General features: G+C 36.1%; 1 protein-coding gene and 1 long non-coding RNA gene across 2 annotated transcripts in view; both read left to right on the top strand.

Moving 5' to 3' along the window:
* LOC127520703 (uncharacterized) overlaps positions 1-23,645 on the top strand; it is a 269,016-nt gene that overhangs the window by 175,266 nt on the left and 70,105 nt on the right. The gene's annotated exons all lie outside the window — the stretch shown is intronic.
* Positions 1-23,645, top strand: part of sppl3 (signal peptide peptidase 3) — a 35,792-nt gene that overhangs the window by 6,447 nt on the left and 5,700 nt on the right. The window contains exons 2-8 of the mRNA XM_051909127.1: positions 13,803-13,880; positions 17,930-18,021; positions 18,214-18,333; positions 18,476-18,554; positions 20,035-20,147; positions 20,296-20,402; positions 21,136-21,490. Of these exons, the coding sequence (XP_051765087.1) occupies positions 13,803-13,880; positions 17,930-18,021; positions 18,214-18,333; positions 18,476-18,554; positions 20,035-20,147; positions 20,296-20,402; positions 21,136-21,490 (944 nt within the window). The remainder of the gene's footprint in view (positions 1-13,802; positions 13,881-17,929; positions 18,022-18,213; positions 18,334-18,475; positions 18,555-20,034; positions 20,148-20,295; positions 20,403-21,135; positions 21,491-23,645) is intronic.

The following is a 23,645-nucleotide window of genomic DNA, read 5'->3' on the forward strand; positions in this document are numbered from 1 at the left end:
GGCTTGACAGCTGAGTGTTTAAAGCCTCAAGCAAAGCACTTATCCCTAGATTTGTCCAGGGTGGCTGGAGTTACTGTTAGTGTACTGTAAATCAGATACAAAAAGCCGCTAAAAAGTGACAAGTAATGAGTGAGGTGCCTACATGAACTTCAATGCATTATACTCATAATTAATAGTTTAAGAAAATTGTGAAAAATCCTTTAAAAAAAAAAAAAAAAAACGGTCATTTTACTAATCAGGACCACCAAAAGTACATTACTTTGGAAAAAGGTGCCGACAGACCAACAGAGCTGGCATTTGACAGGCACTTTTCAAACTATTGCTTCAGGCAATGACAGGCACATCTGACTCAGGTGTGAAACCACTAAAAACTTCCAGTTCAGCTGGGGGGCGGGACGTTCAAACCGCACTTTGACAGTCAACTGCTGGTGTTAGCATTTTTGAAACGCTAACGTTTCAATATTTTAGTGAATGTTAGTTATGATTTATGCTCCTATTCTGGTTTTAAATTGATCGCTCCTGGGGTCATACCAGTGATATTACCAGAGCACTGAGCAGTTGAAAACTCGGCTCATGCAAGTCACAGTTATTGCATGGTTGGAGAGCACGAACGTAATGTAAATGTCTAAAATGCATGCACACAGTTCAGTTGAATGGTAAAGCTCATAAAACTCTGTATGAGGCTGAAATAACCTCAACAACATTGAAATAAGAGCGCATGGTTTATTTGTCAGATACACGTAAAAGTGTAGTTCGTTACTATAGTGACAGCGGACTCCCAGCACATGCTCGGTAGAAAAAAGCATTTTATTTAAAATGGTAACTTTTTTTTTTTTTTTTTTTTTTTTTAACTGGCACTTTTTTATTCAGACTGCTTTAGGACCTCATTTCTTTGATCAAACTTCTCACCCTCTCATTTATCTTACTTAAAACATTTAAATGATCTTATGGAGACTTACTTTTTAAAATTAGTAATAAAACAATCGCTTCTGACAACAGGGATAGCTAGTATATTTGCTTAGCATAGTGTCAAACATGACAATTATGAGATTAATATCCGTTTTGCTCCAAAATATACAAAATCACAGTATGCTCCAAAATCACTATCAGTCATGTTTGAAATAACGTGCTGCTTTGTGGTCACATGTTGCTTCTTGACACAGAGTGAGACAGAAAATATATTATTTTATGCAATTTTATACTGTGATACAGCTTATGTCCATTACAGGGCTCGAAATTAACTTTTTTACTTGGTAGCACTGGTGCTCCCAACTTCAAAAAGTTAGGAGCACCACAAAAATTCAGAAGCACCACAACTAAAAAGCCTCATCATTCACTTGTCCAAGTAAAAAAATAGGTTTTTTGTGTTGTAAATATAATTTTATTCTGAAGCAGTATTCTCGTCAGTGTTCTATCAGCTGACATTTAAATCTGCATATTTGAGATATTTCCCCCGAGGGCTTTTTTTTGTTTGTTTGTTTCCTTTTATAAAAGGCTTTTTTTTTTTTCCCCTAATCTTATTAAATGTATGCTTATCTTTCATTTTAAATTCTTTCAATTAATTCAGTTAGAATGATCAATAAATTCAGTTAGAATAATAAGACACTATAGGCCTGTTACCAGTCAAATTAAATAATTTAAACTGAAAAATTACAACTGCATTAAATGTTTGTTTGTTTGTTTGGTTTTTTTGAATATACAAATAAATAATGTTGGAAAGAATGATATTTTTTAACATAAAACTAAACCGCCAGTAGGTGGCAGCAGGTGACCGTCTTAATGGGTGAGTCATTGAGTCATTCATTCAAACGATTCATTCAAACGGATGATAAAAAATAAAAAATGAGGCAGTTTATGAATGGGTCATTGAATCTTTGACTCAACCGATTCGTTCAAAACGCTGAATCATTTAGTAATGAAAACACGATTATGTTGTCATGAAATGCACTATGGTTCTGCTGTGATTTTTGTTTGGAACTATATTTCGCTGCAGAAACAGAACAAAAACAGTCAATATTGCATCTAAAATGTAAGTGATGTAATTTTAACTACTTTTTACAGTTTATTGAACTGTTGTATGAAATAATTTTCAATCGTGATGTTTTTATTCGGGATATTCAGGTAAACTGTAACTCTTGGTCATGTAATGTTGCTTAACTATCATGTTATAAATATAAATACTACAGAGCGCAGTGAAACGGAGTGATTGATGCTAATATTAACCAACCTAAAATCTGTTTTAAAGATGAAGTTTAATTGGTTATGTGATAGAACGGTGGACCGGCTACTGTATCAGCTCTAAGCAGGCACATACTGTGCAGTAAATAGCAAACGTTTTGTATAGAAATGAAAACAGGTTGCGCCTCAAAATTATTTGCACTCGCACAAATGATCCCAAATATATTTTGAGGTCACACACATTTAATTTAGGGAGCATATGCGACCAAAATGGGCACAATTTCAAGCCTTGGATTAATATTGCAATATAGATATACATCATTCTTATGCAAATACCTGAGATGGCTTGAAGAACACTGATAAACACAGAGGCTATATCATCGCAATCATGTGTTTATTGTCTGTTTTATCAGTCAAAAAACGTTTCTACCATGTTATTCAGCTGTAGAGATAGTTGATATAGTTTATAAGGAATTTACTGGAACATCACTTAATACTTCTACAAGTCTCAGGTGTGGACTTTCAGCACGAGAGCGTCCTCCATCTTCCAGTATGAATGAAATAGACATTACAGAGAGTTTAGTGCTCACTTTGCAACATTTTGGGTAAAAATAAAAAAATAATAATACTAAGTACTTTGTAACGCAATAACTTGTAGTTTTTCAGCAAACTACTTATTTACTCTTACTTGAGTTACTCTTACTTCGCCTATCATCCATCAGCCTCAAATATGGCTCATCATTTGAAACGTGTAAGTAGTAACTTTACATGGCCGCTCGCTCTAATGTTAACCTAGATAAATGCATCACTTGCATCTTTTTTTAACTTTAAATACTCCGTCATTTTTGGTCATACAGATAAGAGTAATACATAATTCCAAACTGTAAAGGGTCTTGTGCTTTTGTAAAATAAAGACAAAAAAAGAATGCACTTTCTGCTGTCTCGGTCTCCCTGAACTGCAGCGCGTCACAAAAATGAACCAAAACTCAGTGTTTAACCTTCTTGCCTCACAGACGTAAGGAATATATCTATAGAAAGCTTGAAATGTCTAATTTTAAATGAACCAATCTGAATTGAAAACAAATAGGCTACTCTATGATTATGTAATCCGTATGAAAGGTGTATTTCTCTCTAAAGGTGCATCCACTGGCTACTGCGCAGATGACGAGGCAGCATCGTCAACTTCATCTTTGCAGCTGAAACTGACTCAAAAAACACTAGTTTATTAATGAATAATTAGAATGTCTCCTTGCTATTTTCACATTCATAATCATTACTTTTGCCAGTGCTTTCCGGCAAGATTTATGTGTGCTTGAGCGCGGTATCATATGCGAGGGGAGGAATATATTTAATAATTAAATTATTACAAATGTGCGATTAGTCGACTAGAAAAATCTTTAGTTGGGGGCAGCCCTAGTTAAATCTTATTCTGTTGCATAGAACTAAATGAAGAATAATATATTGATATTAATATATTGATTATTTAATATTATTTTAATGTATTTTCTGTCCAATTTTGGTGATACTTTGAATAAAAGTGTGGTCATTTTATTTTGGCTTTTATTTTTAAAATTCAGATTCAGTAAAATGATTGAATTTTATTAAAAAGTCTAATAATAATATAATTATACAAAAAACTAATTTAAAATAACAAAAAAAAAAAAATTCTTTTTTTAAAAAAGTCATTTTCGGTTTTCGGGCAAGTGCATACAGAAGTTTCGGTTTCGGCTCAGAATTTTCATTTCGGTGCATCCCTACAAATTTGTGTAATCTTAAGGTATCAGCGGTCATATGTCACTGTGAAAGATAAATAAGGTAATGAGATCTAGAGAGGGAAATGCCTGCTCTTGAAAGCTGTGGCATGGTGCCACTTCTGCCAATCTGCTGGCAATAGGCTGTTAATTCATTCAGACATACATGCACTAAGTGAGCAATCTGACTCAGAGCAGAATGAATTGGGCCCTGATGTTGAATATGCAGTAAATAGCTTTTAAAAAAGGACTTAAATTGTAGTGGGAAATGCCTTTGTTTCTGCTTGTCATAATTTTTGATTTACACTGATTTCTGTTTCTTGCTTGGCCTAACTAGTGTTCTCTAGGGCAGTGGTTCCCAAACCTGTCCTTGAGGACCCCCAGCCCTGCACATTTTGTATGTCTCCCTCATATATCACACCTGATTCAACTCATGTGCTCATTAGTAGAGACAGCAAGACCTGAAATGGGTGTGTCAGAGATAGGTGTTGCAGTGTTGAGCATTGTTGCTAATGCAGGGCTCGACAATAAGGACTGCCTGATGGCCCAGGGCCAATGTAAACGATTCTCGGGACAGTTGACGGAAAAGTCACTTGCCTGATCGGTGTTGTAGGGGTGTGCGTTCTATATCATCTATGATATTGTAATTGTTGATTTAACGATCTGACATGATCGAGTATGTCCCTCACCTTACAAAAACCAAACAAAAACACATCCACTAAGTGCACGCATAACTGCGTGATTTAGCCTATTAAAATGCATTTAGAATGACCCCAGAATTCAAGATAAGGGGCAAAAATGCCCCTGTATGTCTTTTATATTTATATAATTTAATATAGTTAACCAATATTACACTATTTTCTCCTAATATCAGCACGATTACAAATGTGATATTGATTTTATACAACGTACAGTTTAACCCTTAAAGACCTAGAGCATTTTTGGGGCTCCTGACTCACCTGCACTTTTCTCTGGTTTTCTAACCCATTCTAGCAGTCAGCATCAAGTGCCATATATCATTTTAAACAGGACAACTTGAAGTTTCAGTTTAGCTCATTTAAAGTGCCAATTTTACATTTATTTTGTCTGAGAATGGATAAAATTCCCAGAATTTCAAAAAAACGCCAGCAAAAATCTAGTATTTTTCACTGTAAACTCACACAAAACCTCCTGAAGTTTGGATTTTTTCTTTTAAAAAGTTATATTTGGATGTTTTAAACTTTCAGATGAAATTTTGTATAAATTTAACAATCTCTAAGCAAGTTATAGCCATTTGTTACAATATTACTCTAGATAAAACTACAGTATTACTCTTTAGGGATAAACAGGTGTACTTTATTTATTGATAATGTGTGTCCAAAAAGACCAGGGAGTAAAATTAATACAAAAAAATGTTATACAACAGAACACTAAAGCAAAAGTGACATATTAAAGAAATATATTTTCAATCTGAACATGAATAAAAACAAATAGTTTGCAAGTAATGAAAACAATTATGAAAATTGTCCTGTGCAACGAAAATAAAAACAGTGCAAAGGTTTTTTCACAAAATACACACAAAATGAGAGAGATAAGTAGTTCAACTGAACTACTAATGATGATCTTCACAAACTATAAAATAAGTATTCAGATAATATAACAACCAAACAGAGCAGTCCTGTGGCTGTACTCCTCACATTCGCGTCGCATTTGATTGCACCGGTTCACTGCGTAGAGACACGTTTGAAAACATAAATTGCAATAACTTATCCGATGTGAAACTGTTTTATCCTCATTTTTGGTTTATATTATGTCAAAGTCATGCTTTGTAACATGTTTTCTCATTCAAATCTGTAATTTTTGTGTTTGTTTTCATACACGCAGATACACACGCATGCAAATACTTTCACTTTGCGCTTATTCATACTTCCAAAGAAACATGATAGTATTGTGGTTCAAATGACCAAAACCTATGTTTATTGGTTGAGATGATGATGGTTTGAACCAATCTGGGCATAGGAGGCGGGACTAGGCATCAACAATTGTTCCTGTTTGGCTTAGAGGAACAAACCACATGCATTGCCTTAACGAATCAATGCTGCAGATTTTGATGACGTAACCAGTCTCACCACGGAGCCTCTGAATGTCAGAATGAGATAAATGCGATATCACTGGAAAACCGAGAATCTTTACGGTACATTTTAAAGCATACAGATTGGATTAGCGGTTCAAAAGTTATTAAACATTTTAGAACGATAGTTCTTTTTGGCCGCCGCCGGCCGTCTCGGTTTTTGAGGGTTAATAAACAAGCAGTTTATATTAATAAGTGACTTGCATTTTAGACACCAAATCACCTGTTTCGCTCTATTTTGCCAACGAAAATAGTTTCAAACAAAGTCCACAGCATTGTTTTGCATCTTTGAGCAACACTTCCTGAATGAATCAGCCATTTGAATGAATTGGTTGAATCTCAATGACTCGCTCATTAACAGGGACTTGCTGCCGCCTCCTGGTGGGTTTAATTTCATATTTAAAGTAGCCTATTTTTTCATTTTAGAAATAATTTTTAAATAACAGTATTTAACTTTTATATTTTCAACATTTCAAAACATTTATGCATCTGTAACTGCTCTTGACTGATTAACTTTAATTAAGTTTAATCTATTAGATTGCAATTTCTGTACCTGAAAATCTCATGTTTAAGCCTACATAAAAAATCTCAAAAGCACCATTTATTTCATTTATATTTGTTCTGTTGTATTTATTTGTGCTATTACTTGTAATTTGATTATTTGTTCTTGTTTTATTACTTACTGTTTACTAATATTTAAAATAAGTGAGTTAATCTAGTAGCTTTTGGTGTTATAATGGTGTTATAATCTTATTTATTAAGGTTACATGTATCAAAAACAACAAAAACAATAATTAGCCTTATTTTATAGGCCCATTTTCTTTTCTTTTACTTTATTAATTTTTTGTTGTGGGACAGTAGAAAAGAGCCTTAGCATTGAGCCCTGCAATGTTTGTTGAGCATGTGAACACAATGGCCAATCAGAGGTGTTTATGTCAGAATCCACTCAATACGGCAGAGTTTGTTCAGTGTTAGCTCTGTTTGCTGGCAAACCAACAGACTATAAACACAGTGTAAATAAGAGATTCATTGTGCAGTATAGACAATTTTTTTTTTTCACTCAAGTCAGTGAGCTTGCGCTGTGGGTGAACTGAAGTGATATCAGCTTCATTAATTATAAAGGGAGAGCTCTTTGCTCGCTTTCTGTATAACCTGTCATACTTTGAATAAAAGTTTTTTTTTTTATTTTTTTTTATGCTGCTAAGTACACACTATTTTAGGTGTGACAACCATTTTAAAACGCAGAACTGTATCTGACAATGCGATAACGGATGGGACAAAAAAAAAACTGATATGTAAATATGTCTGATATGTAAATTTTGCAGTGTAACTGCAATAGACCTGCCACTTGTTCTTACGTGTGATGTTTCATTGTTTTACTCTTGATTTGATCTTTTTATGCAATATTTACTTAATTTGACAAATATTAAAAGACTCCATGCTAATGGTCTAATGTATTATTTACTTTTAATTATTAACAGCATTAACTCATTTCATTTATTTAAAGGGATAGTTCACCCGAAAAATGATAATTCTGTCATTAATTAACTCCCCCTTAAGTTGTTCCAAACCTGTATAAATTTCTTTGTTCTGCTGTACATAAAGGAAGATATTTGGAAGAATGTTTGTAACCAAGCAGATCTCAGCCCCCAGTTGACTACCATAGTAGGGGGAAAAAAATACTATGATAGTCAATGGGGGTCAACATTCTTCCAAATATCTTCCTTTGTGTACAGCAGAACAAAGAAATTTATACAGGTTTGGAACAACTTGAGAGTGAGTAAATGATGACAGAATTTTCATTTTTGGGTGAACTGTCCCTTTAATGGTTAAATGGTTAAATAAACTATTAAAAATAAAATAGTTTTGCTATGGTACCAAAATTGGTACCGGGAACTGTGAAATTTTACTATATATATCAGAGCTGCATGATTATTCGTTAAAAGTTTGCGATCTCGATTCAAACACCCATGCAATTTCATTCCTAAATGACAACGATTTGCCTCTGTTAAACCTTTGACATAATCACAGCGAAACATTCAAATCTGCGATGTTGACCCAGAGAGAGCATTTATCATGTTATAGGTATGAAACAGCTTCACAAAACTGTCTTTTCAATCACACATTGAGCCTCATTCATGAAACTTTTGTAAATGTATGATTAGAGCTGTCACGATTCTTCTGTTAAATTTGAGTACTCCAAAATCCTCGATTACAATTTACCTGTTGTTTACCCGGCAAAATAGCAGAAGTGTCGCATTCCATAGACAAGAATCCATGAACTGCATTATTAGACTGTTTTCTAAGGCTGCACAATATATTAAAACTTTTTAACATAACATAGCATAGTGCTATTTTGAAATCACAAAGGCTGCGATTAAATCAAACAAATATATGCGTTTCAATGTATTACATGTGTGCAGGTTACATGCATCTCAGAGCAGCTCCGTTCACAGTAAATGCTGCTCCACACGAAATCGGTCTATAGTATTGTTTGTTTGGGTTTACAATAATGTATTGTGTCTAAAATGTAACACAATATTAGCTTCTTATATATTGAACTGTTGTATAAAATCAATATCACATTTGCACTCATGCTATTCAGGACAAATACAGCACTCGTGTGATATTGCACTCGTTACCAGTGTCATATTGCTTAACTATATCATGATATAAATATGAAACAAGAACTCGTACGGGGCATTTTTGAATTTTATCTTGAATTTTAGGGCATTCTAACTATATTCTATAGGCTCCATCATGCAGTGAGCTGTTGACCTGCTTCATGTTTGTGATCAATCAACTGTATGAAATGTAAGATGAACTACATACAGTAGGTCTGGGCCGGGGTGGGTGCGTTAAATGCATTAATAATTTTAACATGTTATTTTTTTCCCATAGCTAATTAATCAAATTAGTGACTATATAGTTAAGTCTTGTATAGTATGTGTTTTGTCTCCCTGCCCTCTTTCGTATATTTGCAGGGACTGTCTATTGCAACAATCAGCTGTTAGTTTAAGTGAACAGAACAGCAGGGACAGTGTTCTGAAATCACCATTGAAATGTCTGGCAGGAGTCAAATCTGAAAGTGTGTCATTGACATGAAAGGTTGTGCATACCTTCTTTTTTTGTGTGCAAAAGGCCTTTGTATGGCACTGGTGTAGGAATGAACCCTGGGAGGATTCAGAGACAAAATTATGTAAATCACAGCAAATGTAATCTACCAGGACACACCCTTAAGAGACGTCTGCAGAAACCTCTTTTCAATCACTGTCTATCATATTATATCACACCGATATTACAGCTCCTTGAAACAATTTTTAAAAATTTAATTCATTTAAAATTATAAATGAATTGTCTAAATAAGAATAAAGAGACCAGTGTTTTTCAGTCACTTCAATGACACGCTACTGGACCTGTCTTTGATACAGTTTTTATGTCTTTTGTAGAAGTATTATGACTTTCAAATAACTTTTCAGGTAAAATTCTTAGTGGTGGGCTAAAACCTTTTATAGCTAAAATCTAAAACCCTGTCATTTATATGTATATAAATTATATGTATTATATGTATATTTTAACAGTTGCAGTGATACACATAACCAAATAGTAATTAGTTTTCCATACCGATTATAGGGGTCCTATTATTTCCTTTTTCAAAGTCTTGATTTTGTTTTGAGGGTGTACTAGAACATGTTTGCATGCTTTGTTTAAAAAATGCATAATTTTTCCAATTATTTTACATTATTGCAGCTCTGTCTCCAATGCCCCATTTAGTTCCGGTTTCGATGTAGCCCCTCCTTTGGAAATACGCAATATGCTCTGATTGGTTAACTGGCCCAGTGTGTTGTGATTGGTGAACCGCTTAGAGCATGTTCCGGATATGTCACGCCCCTTACCATAACTGAGTTTAGTCTGCTCAGTTGTAAGTATTAACGATGGTGTCAATTTTGCCATACTAATTCGAGCCCAATTTAGACCCTGAGAATTTTTACGAACATAAGGATCGTGTAGAACCTTTGGAAGCATGGATTTTCCAGGACGTTTCAGAGTGGCAAGTTACTAAGGATCAGTGAACATCAGTCAACGTTCTTACAAAAGCAAGAGCTAAACACTACATCAGCACTGTAATTTAGCTAGCAGGCTAGCAGAATCAAACAGTTTGCCATTTGTTTACGTCATAGCACCAACATAACTTATAATTGGAACTGTTTACACCCTTTAAGACCTGAAGGCTTTTTTTTTTTTTTTTCTGAGCGACATACACAAAAGTAAAGACTCATGACTCCAAAACTTAGCAAGGAGAGTCAAAAGGTAGGTATCATTTGATAGAACACTTCTTAAATTTTTTGAAAATATAAATTACATTACATTTGGACATTTTCATGCTGAGAAACCGCTGATAAAAGACAAAAAATAATTTAATAATAATAATTTTTTTTTATAATTTTTTTTTTTTATAATTTTTTTCTTTTTTTTTTCACTTGACATGGAATAACTCAGGAAGGCAATAAGGTTGGTGATGCTCTACTATATGTGAGCTGTATCTGGTTCAAATTTTGTGGTGATAGCATAAAGTATAGTTGAATAAAGTGTTATTCATTTTTTTCGCAGCCAGATGGCACCCACGGGTGGTAAACTCCGGTTTAGAGGCACTTCTCAGCACTCGTTAGGAGTTTTAGTGATTAGATGCATTAAAAAGCTGAGTTTCTAAGCTTTAAAATGATATCTATTTTGTGTTATTCCACGTTGGAAAACGAACATGGATGGTTCAGGGAACATTGGATACACACTGCATACCGGAAAGATGAGAGACATGTTTTTAGCCAAGTATGTTACATCATTCCGTGAGTAATATCTTGTGATCAACGCAATATATTATGTTGATTTTGGGTTCATTTTAATCGTGAGAATCTGTTTTAAATAATGATGTGCCATTTTCTATGATCTGTGCACTTTTCACGTGAAATCTACATATTTGTATTCAGTTAGCGGCTGTGCTGTTTTTGTTGTAAACGCATATTACTCAGACTGAAAACAACGCAACAGGAGCATGTGGGAGGCTTCATCTGAACGAGTAAAGTCTCTGGTTTTGTATGCAAAAAGAATTTTTGTGCTACCTATATGGGTTCAGTTTTTATTAAAAAGAGACATGCAGATGGGAGCGCAGGCGGTCCATCCGGTCTTAAAGGGTTAATAGATAACACAACAAGAAATAGTAAAACATACTTACAGGTTGTGATCCATAAACAACTGATTGTACAGAGAAAATGGGTATTGCTCCATATGCATTTGTGCGTATCGGGCATTGTACTCTTTGATTCTGGAAGCTGTCCTTCGTGAAATGTGCAGCACACCGATAAAATAATACTTTTTTACCACTGTTTTCTAAGTTTGTCCACCTTAGTAAGGTAGTTTTGGATCCAGGGTGGACAACAAGCAACAACAAGCTACTAAATCAGGTCTTCTCTAGTGCAGCTCAAACCAGGCCTATTTAACCAGGATTATTTAAATGGGTGGCATTGTGACTTCACAAGATCCAGAAGAAGCATGTTGTAATCCCAATAAGCCGTTTTTTGTTGTTCTTGAAAAGTGTGTTGTGAGTGAATATCTCTCTTTGGAGTGGACTTTGAGCTTTGTAACCTTGCAGATATTTTTTTTATGCTCAAACAGCAACATTACACACTAACTAAAGTTGAAAAAGCATAACAGGACCCCTTTAAAATCAAGAAACTGCGCTTGTGTAGGTTACTCGTAGGCTACTCTGTAGAAATGCTTCGATACCAACAACCAATACCGACAACAGAGCAAACAATGACCAGAATGGATAAATCACAGAAGGATGTCTATAAAGTAAATGTATCGAATTAATAGACAAATATTTACGCCTATGTAGCGAGTGGTATGGTCGGAAAGGGAAACAAATTAAGTCACTATGCCACCCTGTTAAACAGAGAATATATTAGTAATTGTAGATTAATCCCCAACAAAAGTCACACAGGTAAGTGGTTTTAGGAAGAGAAGGGCCTAGATGTGAATACTAAACACAAAACTTTATTTCAACAATCAAACACTAATTTAAACATAAAAAAGGAGACCGAGGCTTACCAATGGCAGAAATCGTTTGGAAGGTCTTGAAATTTGAGTATGGAAAAGTATGGAATTTTGAAATGGAAAATGTGTAGGAACCCTGATATTAAGTATAAAGTTACATTAATCTCATAACATTATGAAATGTGCAAATACATTTATTGCCAGTATGTAAAACTACTAATACACTTGTTTTCTTTCATTTTCCATTACTATAATAACATAAACGAATGTAAAAACTGTGTTCAGTGCAATATTCATGATGTACCATTTTTTTCTTTTCATGTTATGTGCACAAAACACAATACAAAGAATCTTAAAATTACATTTGGTTAATAGAAGCACGTTGTGCCCTACAACAGTGAAGTGGGTAATAAAACACATAAATAATCAAGAGGATGTTCACATTGAATATGCACTCATATTTAATGTTTGACCACAATACACAATATGTTTGTTGAGCTCGTCTGTTTGTATTTCTCAATAGTCTTGCCACCACACGCACTGGAGTATTGGATTATAAAATAACAGGGGGTTGCATAAGAAAATGCGAGTGGTGCTATGTAGATTTTAAGTTGCTAGGGTGTTTCTGGGTGGTTGGTAGGTGGTGGCTTACTAGCCTAAATCAAAAGAGCCCACCTCCAAGTCTGTATAATATTCTGGTCGGATCCTTTCTTCCATGCAAGTCTAGGCTTGCCTTAGCAAATGCCACTAATTATGCAAATAGTCTATTTAACCTCAGGAATTCAAGATAATAAAGTCAGTTTTAATGGAATGGCTAAATAACCACATTTAAGCCTTACATGTATGGTTTTCTTTCCCAGTGGGCACTTGTGATTTTGAAACATTGTGGCAGTCAGAGCTCAGTTGAGCTGTTTTATAGGGTTTTTGGGGCCAGACGGCCCTCACAGGGCCTGCACACATTCCTCACGCCTGCCTTTGAACCGAAGCTGAGGGGCAGCCCGTCACACCCGCATCCACAAACGCCTCTCGTCCTCTTCGCCTCGCTTTTTGTCCCTTCTACAGTCTGGATGTGCATCTATTCTGTGTTTCTGGATCATTACGTATAGAGTCGAGGTTAGGCCTGTGTGTGACTACTAATGTGTTTTTCCTCAAACCATTTATTGTCCATAGTAAAGCGTGTCATTTGAGGATAAGGTCAGAGCTCCGTCCTACTTTTTCTTGCTCTCGTTTTCCTTATTCATACATACTTCTGCATTATGCACACAATCAAGTCCACTGCTTTTGTTCACAGTCGCACATTATTTATCCAGCGAACAAACTGTCACTTGCTCGCTGTAATTATATTTTAAGAGTCTGCTTAGCACACAGCGTACAACCCTGACCTCTTTCTATAAAAGCTTGTTATTTACAAAAGCAAAAGCAGGTCTCAAAAGACGCTCGGCGGAGCTCTGGGAGGGTGAGAATGCCGTAACATGAGACATTTCTCATACACAACTTGGTAACAGCTCAACCAGGCTGAGCTTTGATTCATGTTTCACCCACACACTTGGGTCAATAGCTGGTGGTGTGAATAGTGAGCACATTCAGGTGCAGGGTTTGAACCAGGAAGGGTCGTTACAGGGTGACGATCTCTGTGTCCGATGTATGACATACCCATCCTTTTGTTGTTATTTTGTTGTGGAAAACAATAACTTCCTTTCTCCTCTCCTCAGGGCGTACTCCCTTGTGGACTCCAGCCAGGTGTCAACCTTCCTCATTTCCATCCTTCTCATCGTGTATGGCAGCTTCAGGTGAGCTCTCATCTCTTCTGCTGCAGACCTCAGGCCTCTGCAATTAGGATTGAACCAGTGCTTTGTTGCCACAAAATTTTATATTTGTTGATCGTGTGCATGTTTTGCATGTACAAACGTAGTCATTTGGTATTCTACTGTATGATTTTATGAGCATTCTTGAATTAAGTTGATTTTTAAACGTCATGTTCCAATTATGTAGCTGGCTGACGCATTAGTTTGTGCTGAAATAGTGAGAATGACTTGAAATAAAATTCTAAACTGATCAGTAATCAGTTTATCAGTAGTCTTCAAAACAAGTTAATGAATTTATAGCTGTCATGGATAATATAATATAAGATGTATAATTTCAATATATTATTGAAAATGACAATGAGTAAAAGTTTTAATGAAAAATGTTTATATGAAAACTTCCTTTCTCTTCTCTGTAGGGAAATATAAATAATATATTTTTTTTACAACATATACATTATCGTTCAAAGGTTTGGAGGGTTTTTTTTTTAAAGAAATTAATACTTTTATTCAGCAAGGATACATGAACTTGATCAAAAGTGACTGTAAAGTCATTTATAATGTTACAAAAGATTTCTGTTTCTTATAAATTCTGTTCTTTTGATCTTTCTATTCATCAAAGAATCATGAAAAAAGGATCATGTGACACTGAAGACTGGAGTAATGATGCTGAAAATTCAGCTTTGCATCATAGGAATAAATTACATTTTAAAATATATTACAATTAGAAAATGGTTCTTTTAAATTGTAATATTTATATTTTTACTGTATTTTTTTTAACAAATACATGCAGCCGTGGTGAGCAAAAGAGAGTTTCTAAAACATTAAAAAATCTTTTGAACCTGTGTTTACAAATATTTATTATATAGGGAAGTGTGTGTGTGTGTGTGTGTATATATATATATATATATATATATATATATATATATATATATATATATATATATATATATATATATTATATATATATATATATATATATATAAATTATACACGCAATGGGTATGGAAAGTATTCAGACCCCCTTAAATTTTTTACTCGTTATATTGCAGCCATTTGCTAAAATCATTTAAGTTCATTTTTTTTCCTCATTAATGTACACACAGCACCCCATATTGACAGAAAAACACGGAATTGTTGACATTTTTGCAGATTTATTAAAAAAGAAAAACTGAAATATCACATGGTCCTAAGTATTCAGACCCTTTGCTCAGTATTTAGAAGCACCCTTTTGATCTAATACAGCCATGAGTCTTTTTGGGAAAGATGCAACAAGTTTTTCACACCTGGATTTGGGGATCCTCTGCCATTCCTCCTTGCAGATCCTCTCCTGTTCTGTCTGGTTGGATGGTAAACGTTGGTGGACAGCCATTTTTAGGTCTCTCCAGAGATGCTCAATTGGGTTTAAGTCAGGGCTCTGGCTGGGCCATTCAAGAACAGTCACAGAGTTGTTGTGAAGCCACTCCTTCCTTATTTTAGCTGTGTGCTTAGGGTCATTGTCTTGTTGGAAGGTAAACCTTCGGCCCAGTCTGAGGTCCTGAGCACTCTGGAGAAGGTTTTCATCCAGGATATCCCTGTACTTGGCCGCATTCATCTTTCCCTCGATTGCAACCAGTCGTCCTGTCCCTGCAGCTGAAAAACACCCCCACAGCATGATGCTGCCACCACCATGCTTCACTGTTGGGACTGTATTGGACAGGTGATGAGCAGTGCCTGGTTTTCTCCACACATACCGCTTAGAATTAAGGCCAAAAAGTTCTATCTTGGTCTCATCAGACCAGAGAATCTTATCTCTCACCATCTTGGAGTCCTCCATGCGGGCTTTCATGTGTCTTGCACTGAGGAGAGGCTTCCGTCAGGCCACTCTGCCATAAAGCCCCGACTGGTGAAGGGCTGCAGTGATGGTTGACTTTCTACAACTTTCTCCCATCTCCCGACTGCATCTCTGGAGCTCAGCCACAGTGATCTTTGGGTTCTTCTTTACCTCTCTCACCAAGGCTCTTCTCCCCCGATAGCTCAGTTTGGCCGGACGGCCAGCTCTAGGAAGGGTTCTGGTCGTCCCAAACGTCTTCCATTTAAGGATTATGGAGGCCACTGTGCTCTTAGGAACCTTAAGTGCAGCAGAAATTTTTTTGTAACCTTGGCCAGATCTGTGCCTTGCCACAATTCTGTCTCTGAGCTCTTCAGGCAGTTCCTTTGACCTCATGATTCTCATTTGCTCTGACATGCACTGTGAGCTGTAAGGTCTTATATAGACAGGTGTGTGGCTTTCCTAATCAAGTCCAATCAGTATAATCAAACACAGCTGGACTCAAATGAAGGTGTAGAACCATCTCAAAGATGATCAGAAGAAATGGACAGCACCTGAGTTAAATATATGAGTGTCACAGCAAAGGGTCTGAATACTTAGGACCATGTGATATTTCAGTTTTCCTTTTTTAATAAATCTGCAAAAATGTCAACAATTCTGTGTTTTTCTGTCAATATGGGGTGCTGTGTGTACATTAATGAGAAAAAAAATGAACTTAAATGATTTTAGCAAATGGCTGCAATATAACAAAGAGTGAAAAATTTAAGGGGGTCTGAATACTTTCCATACCCACTGTGTGTGTGTGTGTGTGTGTGTATATATATATATATATATATATATATATATATATGTATATGTATGTGTATATATCTTTTCTGGCACACATTTTTAAAATGCTTGTAAAATGTATTGTTTATCTGATGTAGCCAATGAACTTTGGCTACATCAAAATTACATGCCTGTGTTACCAGAAAAAAAATCTTTACTCTTGGAACCTTGGCCTTTTAAATATATCTATTGAATGAATCAGTAGGCATTGTTTTTCTAGATGACAAATTAAATTTGTTGTGAAAGAACATGAAGCTGTCAGGTACAGAAGTGTCGATTGTTCGTCTGATGAAGCCTTGAAAATATATCTTTCCAAATTTTCAGTGGACAACAACACTCATAATCATGGACTCTGAAAGTTAGATGTGGCTAAAACAGTACGACATATTAAAACGTAAAGATGCAGCGGTCAAAGTTTTTTGCTCCAAACACACAATAGGCAACCGACCTTTTTATTTATATTATTTTTTTATTTCGGAAGATCTCTGTTCCGGACTTATACACAAGCTGCATCGTAATATTTCAGCACAAATTACATTTTGAGAAATTATTTCAAAGTCTGTAAACAGGATGTTAACACAGGCCAGAGATGGGGCATGCTGAAGACAGATGCAAAGAGGAGTGGAGGGCACAGACATGCCAGCAGAGAAAATACTGGACCATGCACAGCAAGCTCACTGTTCGCCATGCTCAAAATATTGGAAAAATATAAATATTGAGTTGGGGTGGGTGTTTATATGAATGTATCTCTCAAGAGAACTGACTGTCTTCAGAAAAGTTTCGATGGGATTTTCTTTTCCGCTTCCCTCCATATGATACATATTAAAGTAGTGTTTAAAAGTGCAGGGAACGCTATATCGCTGCTTTTCCATAAGCACCATCTACCGTCAGAGATCGAATTTGCATTTTAATTCAGTCCGTCTTCTGTTTTTGTTTTGTGCAGCTATGTCTTATGTAGCATAATTGCACAAAGCTAAAGTCAGACCATGCTGTTTTTGCTTTAAATCTTGAAATTATACAGTCATATTTAAATAAAAAAAACAACTGCTCATGCAGTGTTTCTGTCTAATTTCAAATGGCTACAGATATTTTTTGTTTAACACCAGTTTGGCCTGTAATAGTTCAAATAAACAACAAATATTTGCTTAAACAAACAAAAAAACAACTGTTATTGAAAACGGCCCATTTTCTTGTAAAAAATCAGCCATACAAAAATCATGATCAGTGTATCATTATTAAAAGGACTGTCATTTGTCTTCAAATTAAATATGCCATCTGTGACTTGTCAAAACCTCAGACGTTGAGCATAAAGCTTAGGCATCCTGGTTCTGTCCACTGGTGGTTCACTTAGGGACCGGAGAAATTGAAGATTGTGTGTAAACTGTCTCTGTCCACACAGGTCATTAAACATGGACTGTGAGAACCAGGAGAAGGACAAGGATGGAAACCCCACTACCAATGGCTCTTTCAACAATGCCAACTCTAACAACAGTGAGTCCTGAACTAGTTACTAGTCATGAGCCAAGAAAGTGATTAAAAACGGCTATAATTACTTCTACTTCATTAATCACACTAGAAATGGAAGGAGTGCGTTATGGGATATAGTATGCTGTTGCAGTAGTATGTTAGTATGCTCTTCTGAGCAGAACCTGAATCCTCTAATAAGAATGTGTGTTTGCACAGGTATTCAGACCATAGACTCCACACAGGCGCTGTTCCTGCCCATCGGAGCCTCAGTGTCTCTGCTCGTCATGTTTTTCTTCTTTGACTCTGTTCAGGTGGTGTTCACCATATGCACTGCAGGTACGTGCCACATGCAAACACACCAGTGACCTTCCACCGCTCCTTTCTCACACACTGACCTAGTTCATACGCTGTGCCATGTCACTGCTCTGTAGCATGCTTGAGTAATATTTACGTAATTTTGTTTGTTTTTCCTCAACAGTTCTAGCAACCATCGCATTTGCATTCCTACTGCTGCCGATGTGCCAGTATCTGACCAGACCTTGCTCCCCACAGAACAAGTAAGAAATGTTTTTTCACTCATCAGAGCGGTTTGCTGTAGTTACCTCAGTTCACATGTCAACAAACCATTTCTTATTGGGATTAAGATAAAAATCTTGTGACATTCACTCATTGAGTTAAATGTGTCCCTCATTAGCATGTCTACATAATGTCTAATGATGAATAACTGATGACAGATATTTATAAATAATAGTAAAAATGTAATTTTTTATTATTGTTTTTGTTTAAAATAATTAAATGTAAATAATGTTGATAATAATAATAATAATAATAATAATAATAATAATAATAATGTGTATAGAAATGTAAACCTTTTAGCAATAATAAATAAATTGTCCTGTTTTTCTGAACAAAGAACTGTAACTGTTAACAATAACTGTTATTTACTTTATTTTCTTATATTTTCTTTTTCTCATTATGTGGATGCCAACACATATCAAAAGGGACGACAAGTATGAACAAATAAATAACTTTTTTTTTTACCACTTTATTTTAAATTTGTTGAGTGTGTCAGAAGTGAGCACAGTCAATGTCACAAATTTGCTTAGGTTTGAATATTGACTTAGAAATTGCACAGATTTGAAATATTTCTTTGTTTTTTACATCATAAGTTTACATTTGTCAAATTCCTAAACTTTTTATTTCCAGGTGTTAATAGACATATGAACCCCAGTGTATATAAAAAAAAATAAGTTTTTATTTAGCCAAAAGGGGTTCTCATAGTGAGGTGACGAGAAGACGTACAAGAAGCTGAGCTCGTGACATGCTGTAAAAAGAGCTCACTGCAGCCACTGATTATATATTGTTGTTCTGAATTGCAAGCGACAAACTATTGCATGCGTTTTTCATTGCATGTTTTTCAATTTAATTTTTTTTTTTTTTTTTTCATTTTTATAGCTTTTAGTGAAATTATTTGGTAGTCAGGTGGCGGGCTCCTTTTTTTTTTTTTTTTTTTAAGGTTTAAAGGGGGGCATGTCCAAAAAAATTTGAGAACCACTGGTTTACCCAAAAATGAAAATTCTGTCATTTACTCACCCTTAAGTTGTTCTAAACCTGTATGAATTTCTTTCTTCTGCTGAACATAAAAAAGAGAATATTCTCAAGAATGTCAGACTTCTATAGTACTTCTATAGTAAATTCTATAGTATTTAACACCCAATGCAATTTATTAACACTTAAAAGATAGTTTTTGTCTGATAGAATGCTCCAAATCTTACAAAATCAGCTTTTAAAATCATCTTTTTGAAACCGATAATGCTCGTGTTTGTTCGTAGGGATTTGTTTCGGCTTCGCTCAATCTCACAATGTAATCTAGAATCTGTTCTTTTTGCTTTGGGTGAAACAATCCTCTTGTGTATTAATGGACAACTGTGTGAGAAATCAGATGCTGGGGTGTGAAAAAGAGCCTCATGTCCCAACCAAGTGACGTGTGGTTGGTAGTGTATTCAGCATGTGAGCCAGCGTGTCTCTTGTCTCCAGGATCTCGTTCGGCTGCTGTGGCCGCTTCACGTTGGCAGAGCTGCTGTCTTTTTCTCTCTCTGTCATGCTGGTCCTCATCTGGGTTCTGACAGGCCACTGGCTGCTCATGGACGGTGCGTCAGCATGCTGTAACTCTGTGTTTGTGTGTGTGCGTGTGTGTGGGAAGAAAATGTAAACATGTCCTCTGGTTTACCTGTTACCACCTTTTCTGAATGGAGTGGTGTTATTTTGATCATAATATTGTGGTGTTGTTCCCTGCAGCACTTGCCATGGGTCTTTGTGTGGCCATGATCGCATTTGTGCGGCTGCCTAGTCTCAAGGTGTCATGCCTGCTGCTGTCAGGCCTCCTCATCTATGATGTGTTCTGGGTAAGCAAATTAATGCAGCAAGTCATACTGGTTTCTAGGAATGGTGTTAAGTCTTTAAATCACACCATGACTAATGTCACAGTAACCGTATACACACACTACCAGTCTAAGGTGTTGCCAACCAGCTCCAGCATTTTTGATCATTCTTAAATATTTCATGGGCCCCAGAATATTAAAATTAGTAAAAAGTTCTTCCTTGTCTTGACTGTTCAGGAAACATCCTGCTCTTTACACATTCTTCAATGTTTCTTTGTCACTCTCACGTGCAAATAATATAAAGCAATCGTGTCCATTAACACTGACACATATCTATCATCACATGGTATATACTGCTGTACTACTCCACCCTGTTGATGTCATAAAATGTAATTGCAGCTCACGAGATTGTTACAAAAACATTCAAGGAATCCTGTTAAGACGGATTACTTACTTGCTTGCAAGTCAGAAGCTTTATTATTTAAAGAAATGCACCTGGGGTTAAGTGCCATTTAGGTGCAAACCTTTTGATGCCATTACAGAATTGTAACCACTAGATGACACCAACCCCTTAGTACATCAAATCCTGAAACGTGTTCCCCATCCCACCCCGGTGCTTACTGTCAAACCTTTTCCTCAGTGTAGAAAATCACTCCAAACACGCTTACACAAGCCTGACATCACTCTCTCTCAGCGTCTTAAAACAGCAGGGCAAGCTGGTCTGTCCCTCAGACTCATCTCCCTCCCTCTCCCGTAGGTCTTTTTCTCCGCCTACATTTTCAACAGCAACGTGATGGTGAAGGTGGCCACGCAACCTGCTGACAATCCCCTTGACGTACTCTCGCGCAAACTACATCTGGGCCCTGGCATGGGACGGGACGTCCCACGCCTCTCCCTGCCCGGCAAGCTGGTGTTCCCCAGCTCCACCGGTAGCCACTTCTCCATGCTGGGCATCGGCGATATCGTCATGCCAGGCCTGCTGCTATGTTTCGTGCTCCGATACGACAATTATAAGAAGCAGGCCACTGGAGAAGTGCCCGGACCTGCCAACATGTCCGGCCGCATGCAACGGGTTTCCTACTTCCACTGTACCCTCATTGGTTACTTTGTTGGTATGTATCACAACTTAATCATCCAAACACACCCTCCTATTAAAATGCTAGTTCACTCAAAAATGAAAATTCTGTCATCATTTACTCACCCAAGTTGTTCCAAACCTGTATAAATTTTTGTTCTGCTGTACACAAAAAAAGATATTTTGATGAAAGTTTGTAACCAGGCACCATTGACTTCCATAGTAGGAAAAGAAATACTATGGCAGTCAATGGTGCCCCAGAACTGTTCAGTTTCCCACATTTTTCAAAATATCATCTTTTGTGTTCAACAGAGCAAAGATTTTTTTATACAGGTTTGGAACAACCTGAGGGTAAATAAATAATGACAGAATTTTCATTTTTGGGTGAACTATCCCTTTAAGACTGTGATTTGCATTGTGATTAATAACTTGAATTTACAGCAGAATATTTTATCAATAGAAATCTGTCCAATCTGTTGGTCTGTTGATCGGTCTATTAGTCTGTCTGTTGTTCTACCCGTCTCTCTGTCTGTCCGTCTTGCTATCTATCGGCCTATTATAGTGCTGGGCGGTATGACCAAAAATCTGCATCTAAGTATTCTTTAAGAGCTGAAATACACTACACAACTTTTGCTGAGATTTTTTTTAGAGCTTTATCAAAAAGCTGTAACATGTCTCTAGAACAGACAAAACAATACGAATATGGGTAAACATCAAAAAAAAAGTATATACAGAAACTAAAACAGCGACAGAAATATTTCTGTGTTTTCTTCCGTGTCATAATCCCTCTCTTTTCAGTTCTCACACTCGATTTAGGTGCACTGTATTTTGATTGCACACTGACGTGAATGTACACTACAGTGGCATAGCTCTGCTCAAAACGCTACAACACCTCTTTGTTTAATGTTTTTTTGTTTGTTTGTTTTCCCCCAGCACACAGGCAATATAATCACATATACACAATTACAGTTGGAAAAATGCAAATTTTGTTTCCGAATGCCCAAAGTAAAGATACAGTGCCATTTTCAAAAACATTTAATCAAAGCCTGCAAATTCACAATGAAATACATGTCAAAACTGCTATATTTAATATGCATATGAAGAGAAAAAACCTCTAAGTCCATCTGACATGTTTTCTTTTGAATGAGCATTTTTACCAGGCTCCTATGTTTAGGTTCAGTAATTTTACTTTAATGGCATTGCAAAGGTTATTAGTCAGTTATTGAAATGCCTTATTTTCAAAAATGTCACTTTAGTCAATTCATTGGTTTTATTTATTTATTTTTATTTTTCCCCAAAAAAAACTCTACGTCCACCTCTTTGGACAACAATGACCACTGTCCACTGTAACGATAGACAAAACATGATAATAACTTGCAGCTCTGCAATTGAAAGCCGGCTCATACGCAAACCGTCATTCATCTTGAAATCATATGATTTGATTTGTGTCTTTTGATTGGTTCTTCTGTGGTCTTAGAGGCTTTTGCGGACAAAGCAAAGTGATGTTTAGCGGTTTCTGCCAACGAACCAGTATTTCTAAATTGTCTGATTCCGGGATTTAGCAGATTTGAAGCAGAAGTATTTGATATACTAGGTGCCGAGAGCATTCGCTCAATATCATCTCATTTTTGACGGAGATGCCATTTAGCGGCTTTCACATTTAAACTCTTCATATAACAACTTTAATGCATACAATGTGGAAACATTATGATTTAAGCACTTAATCCAGCAGAAATGTGAGGACCATCAGCATATTTTAAACACTTGTGACAGATGTCACCACCTGCTTCTCAAATCAATTGGTTGCCACCCTGGAGTTTTTTGCTTGATATCTGCATAAAGTTGAGCATCTCTGACCTTTTGACCGCTCTCTGCCACTCACCAAACTTTTTATCCACGCAGGTTATCTTTTTATCCTCATAACCTTTTATCCTAAACTCCAGCTTACTTGTTAGTGTTTTCAGATCATCCCCGCTTCTTCTGTAGTGTAGAGAAAGCGCATGTGCATGGTTGCCAGATTGCAAAGATTAAGTAAATCACCAGTTTTCTTTTAACAGGAAAGCTCTGATCGGAGGATTTAAATTCTTGAAATCTGGCAACCGCAAACATGAAAGCTTGTAGCGGCTTAAGAACAGTCTGTAATTTTTTTTTTTTTTTTTTTCCTGACCAAAATAACTTTGTTTCTGTCAAGT

Source organism: Ctenopharyngodon idella, chromosome 10 (assembly GCF_019924925.1).
Source record: "Ctenopharyngodon idella isolate HZGC_01 chromosome 10, HZGC01, whole genome shotgun sequence".
NCBI classification, from domain to species: Eukaryota; Metazoa; Chordata; class Actinopteri; order Cypriniformes; family Xenocyprididae; genus Ctenopharyngodon; species Ctenopharyngodon idella.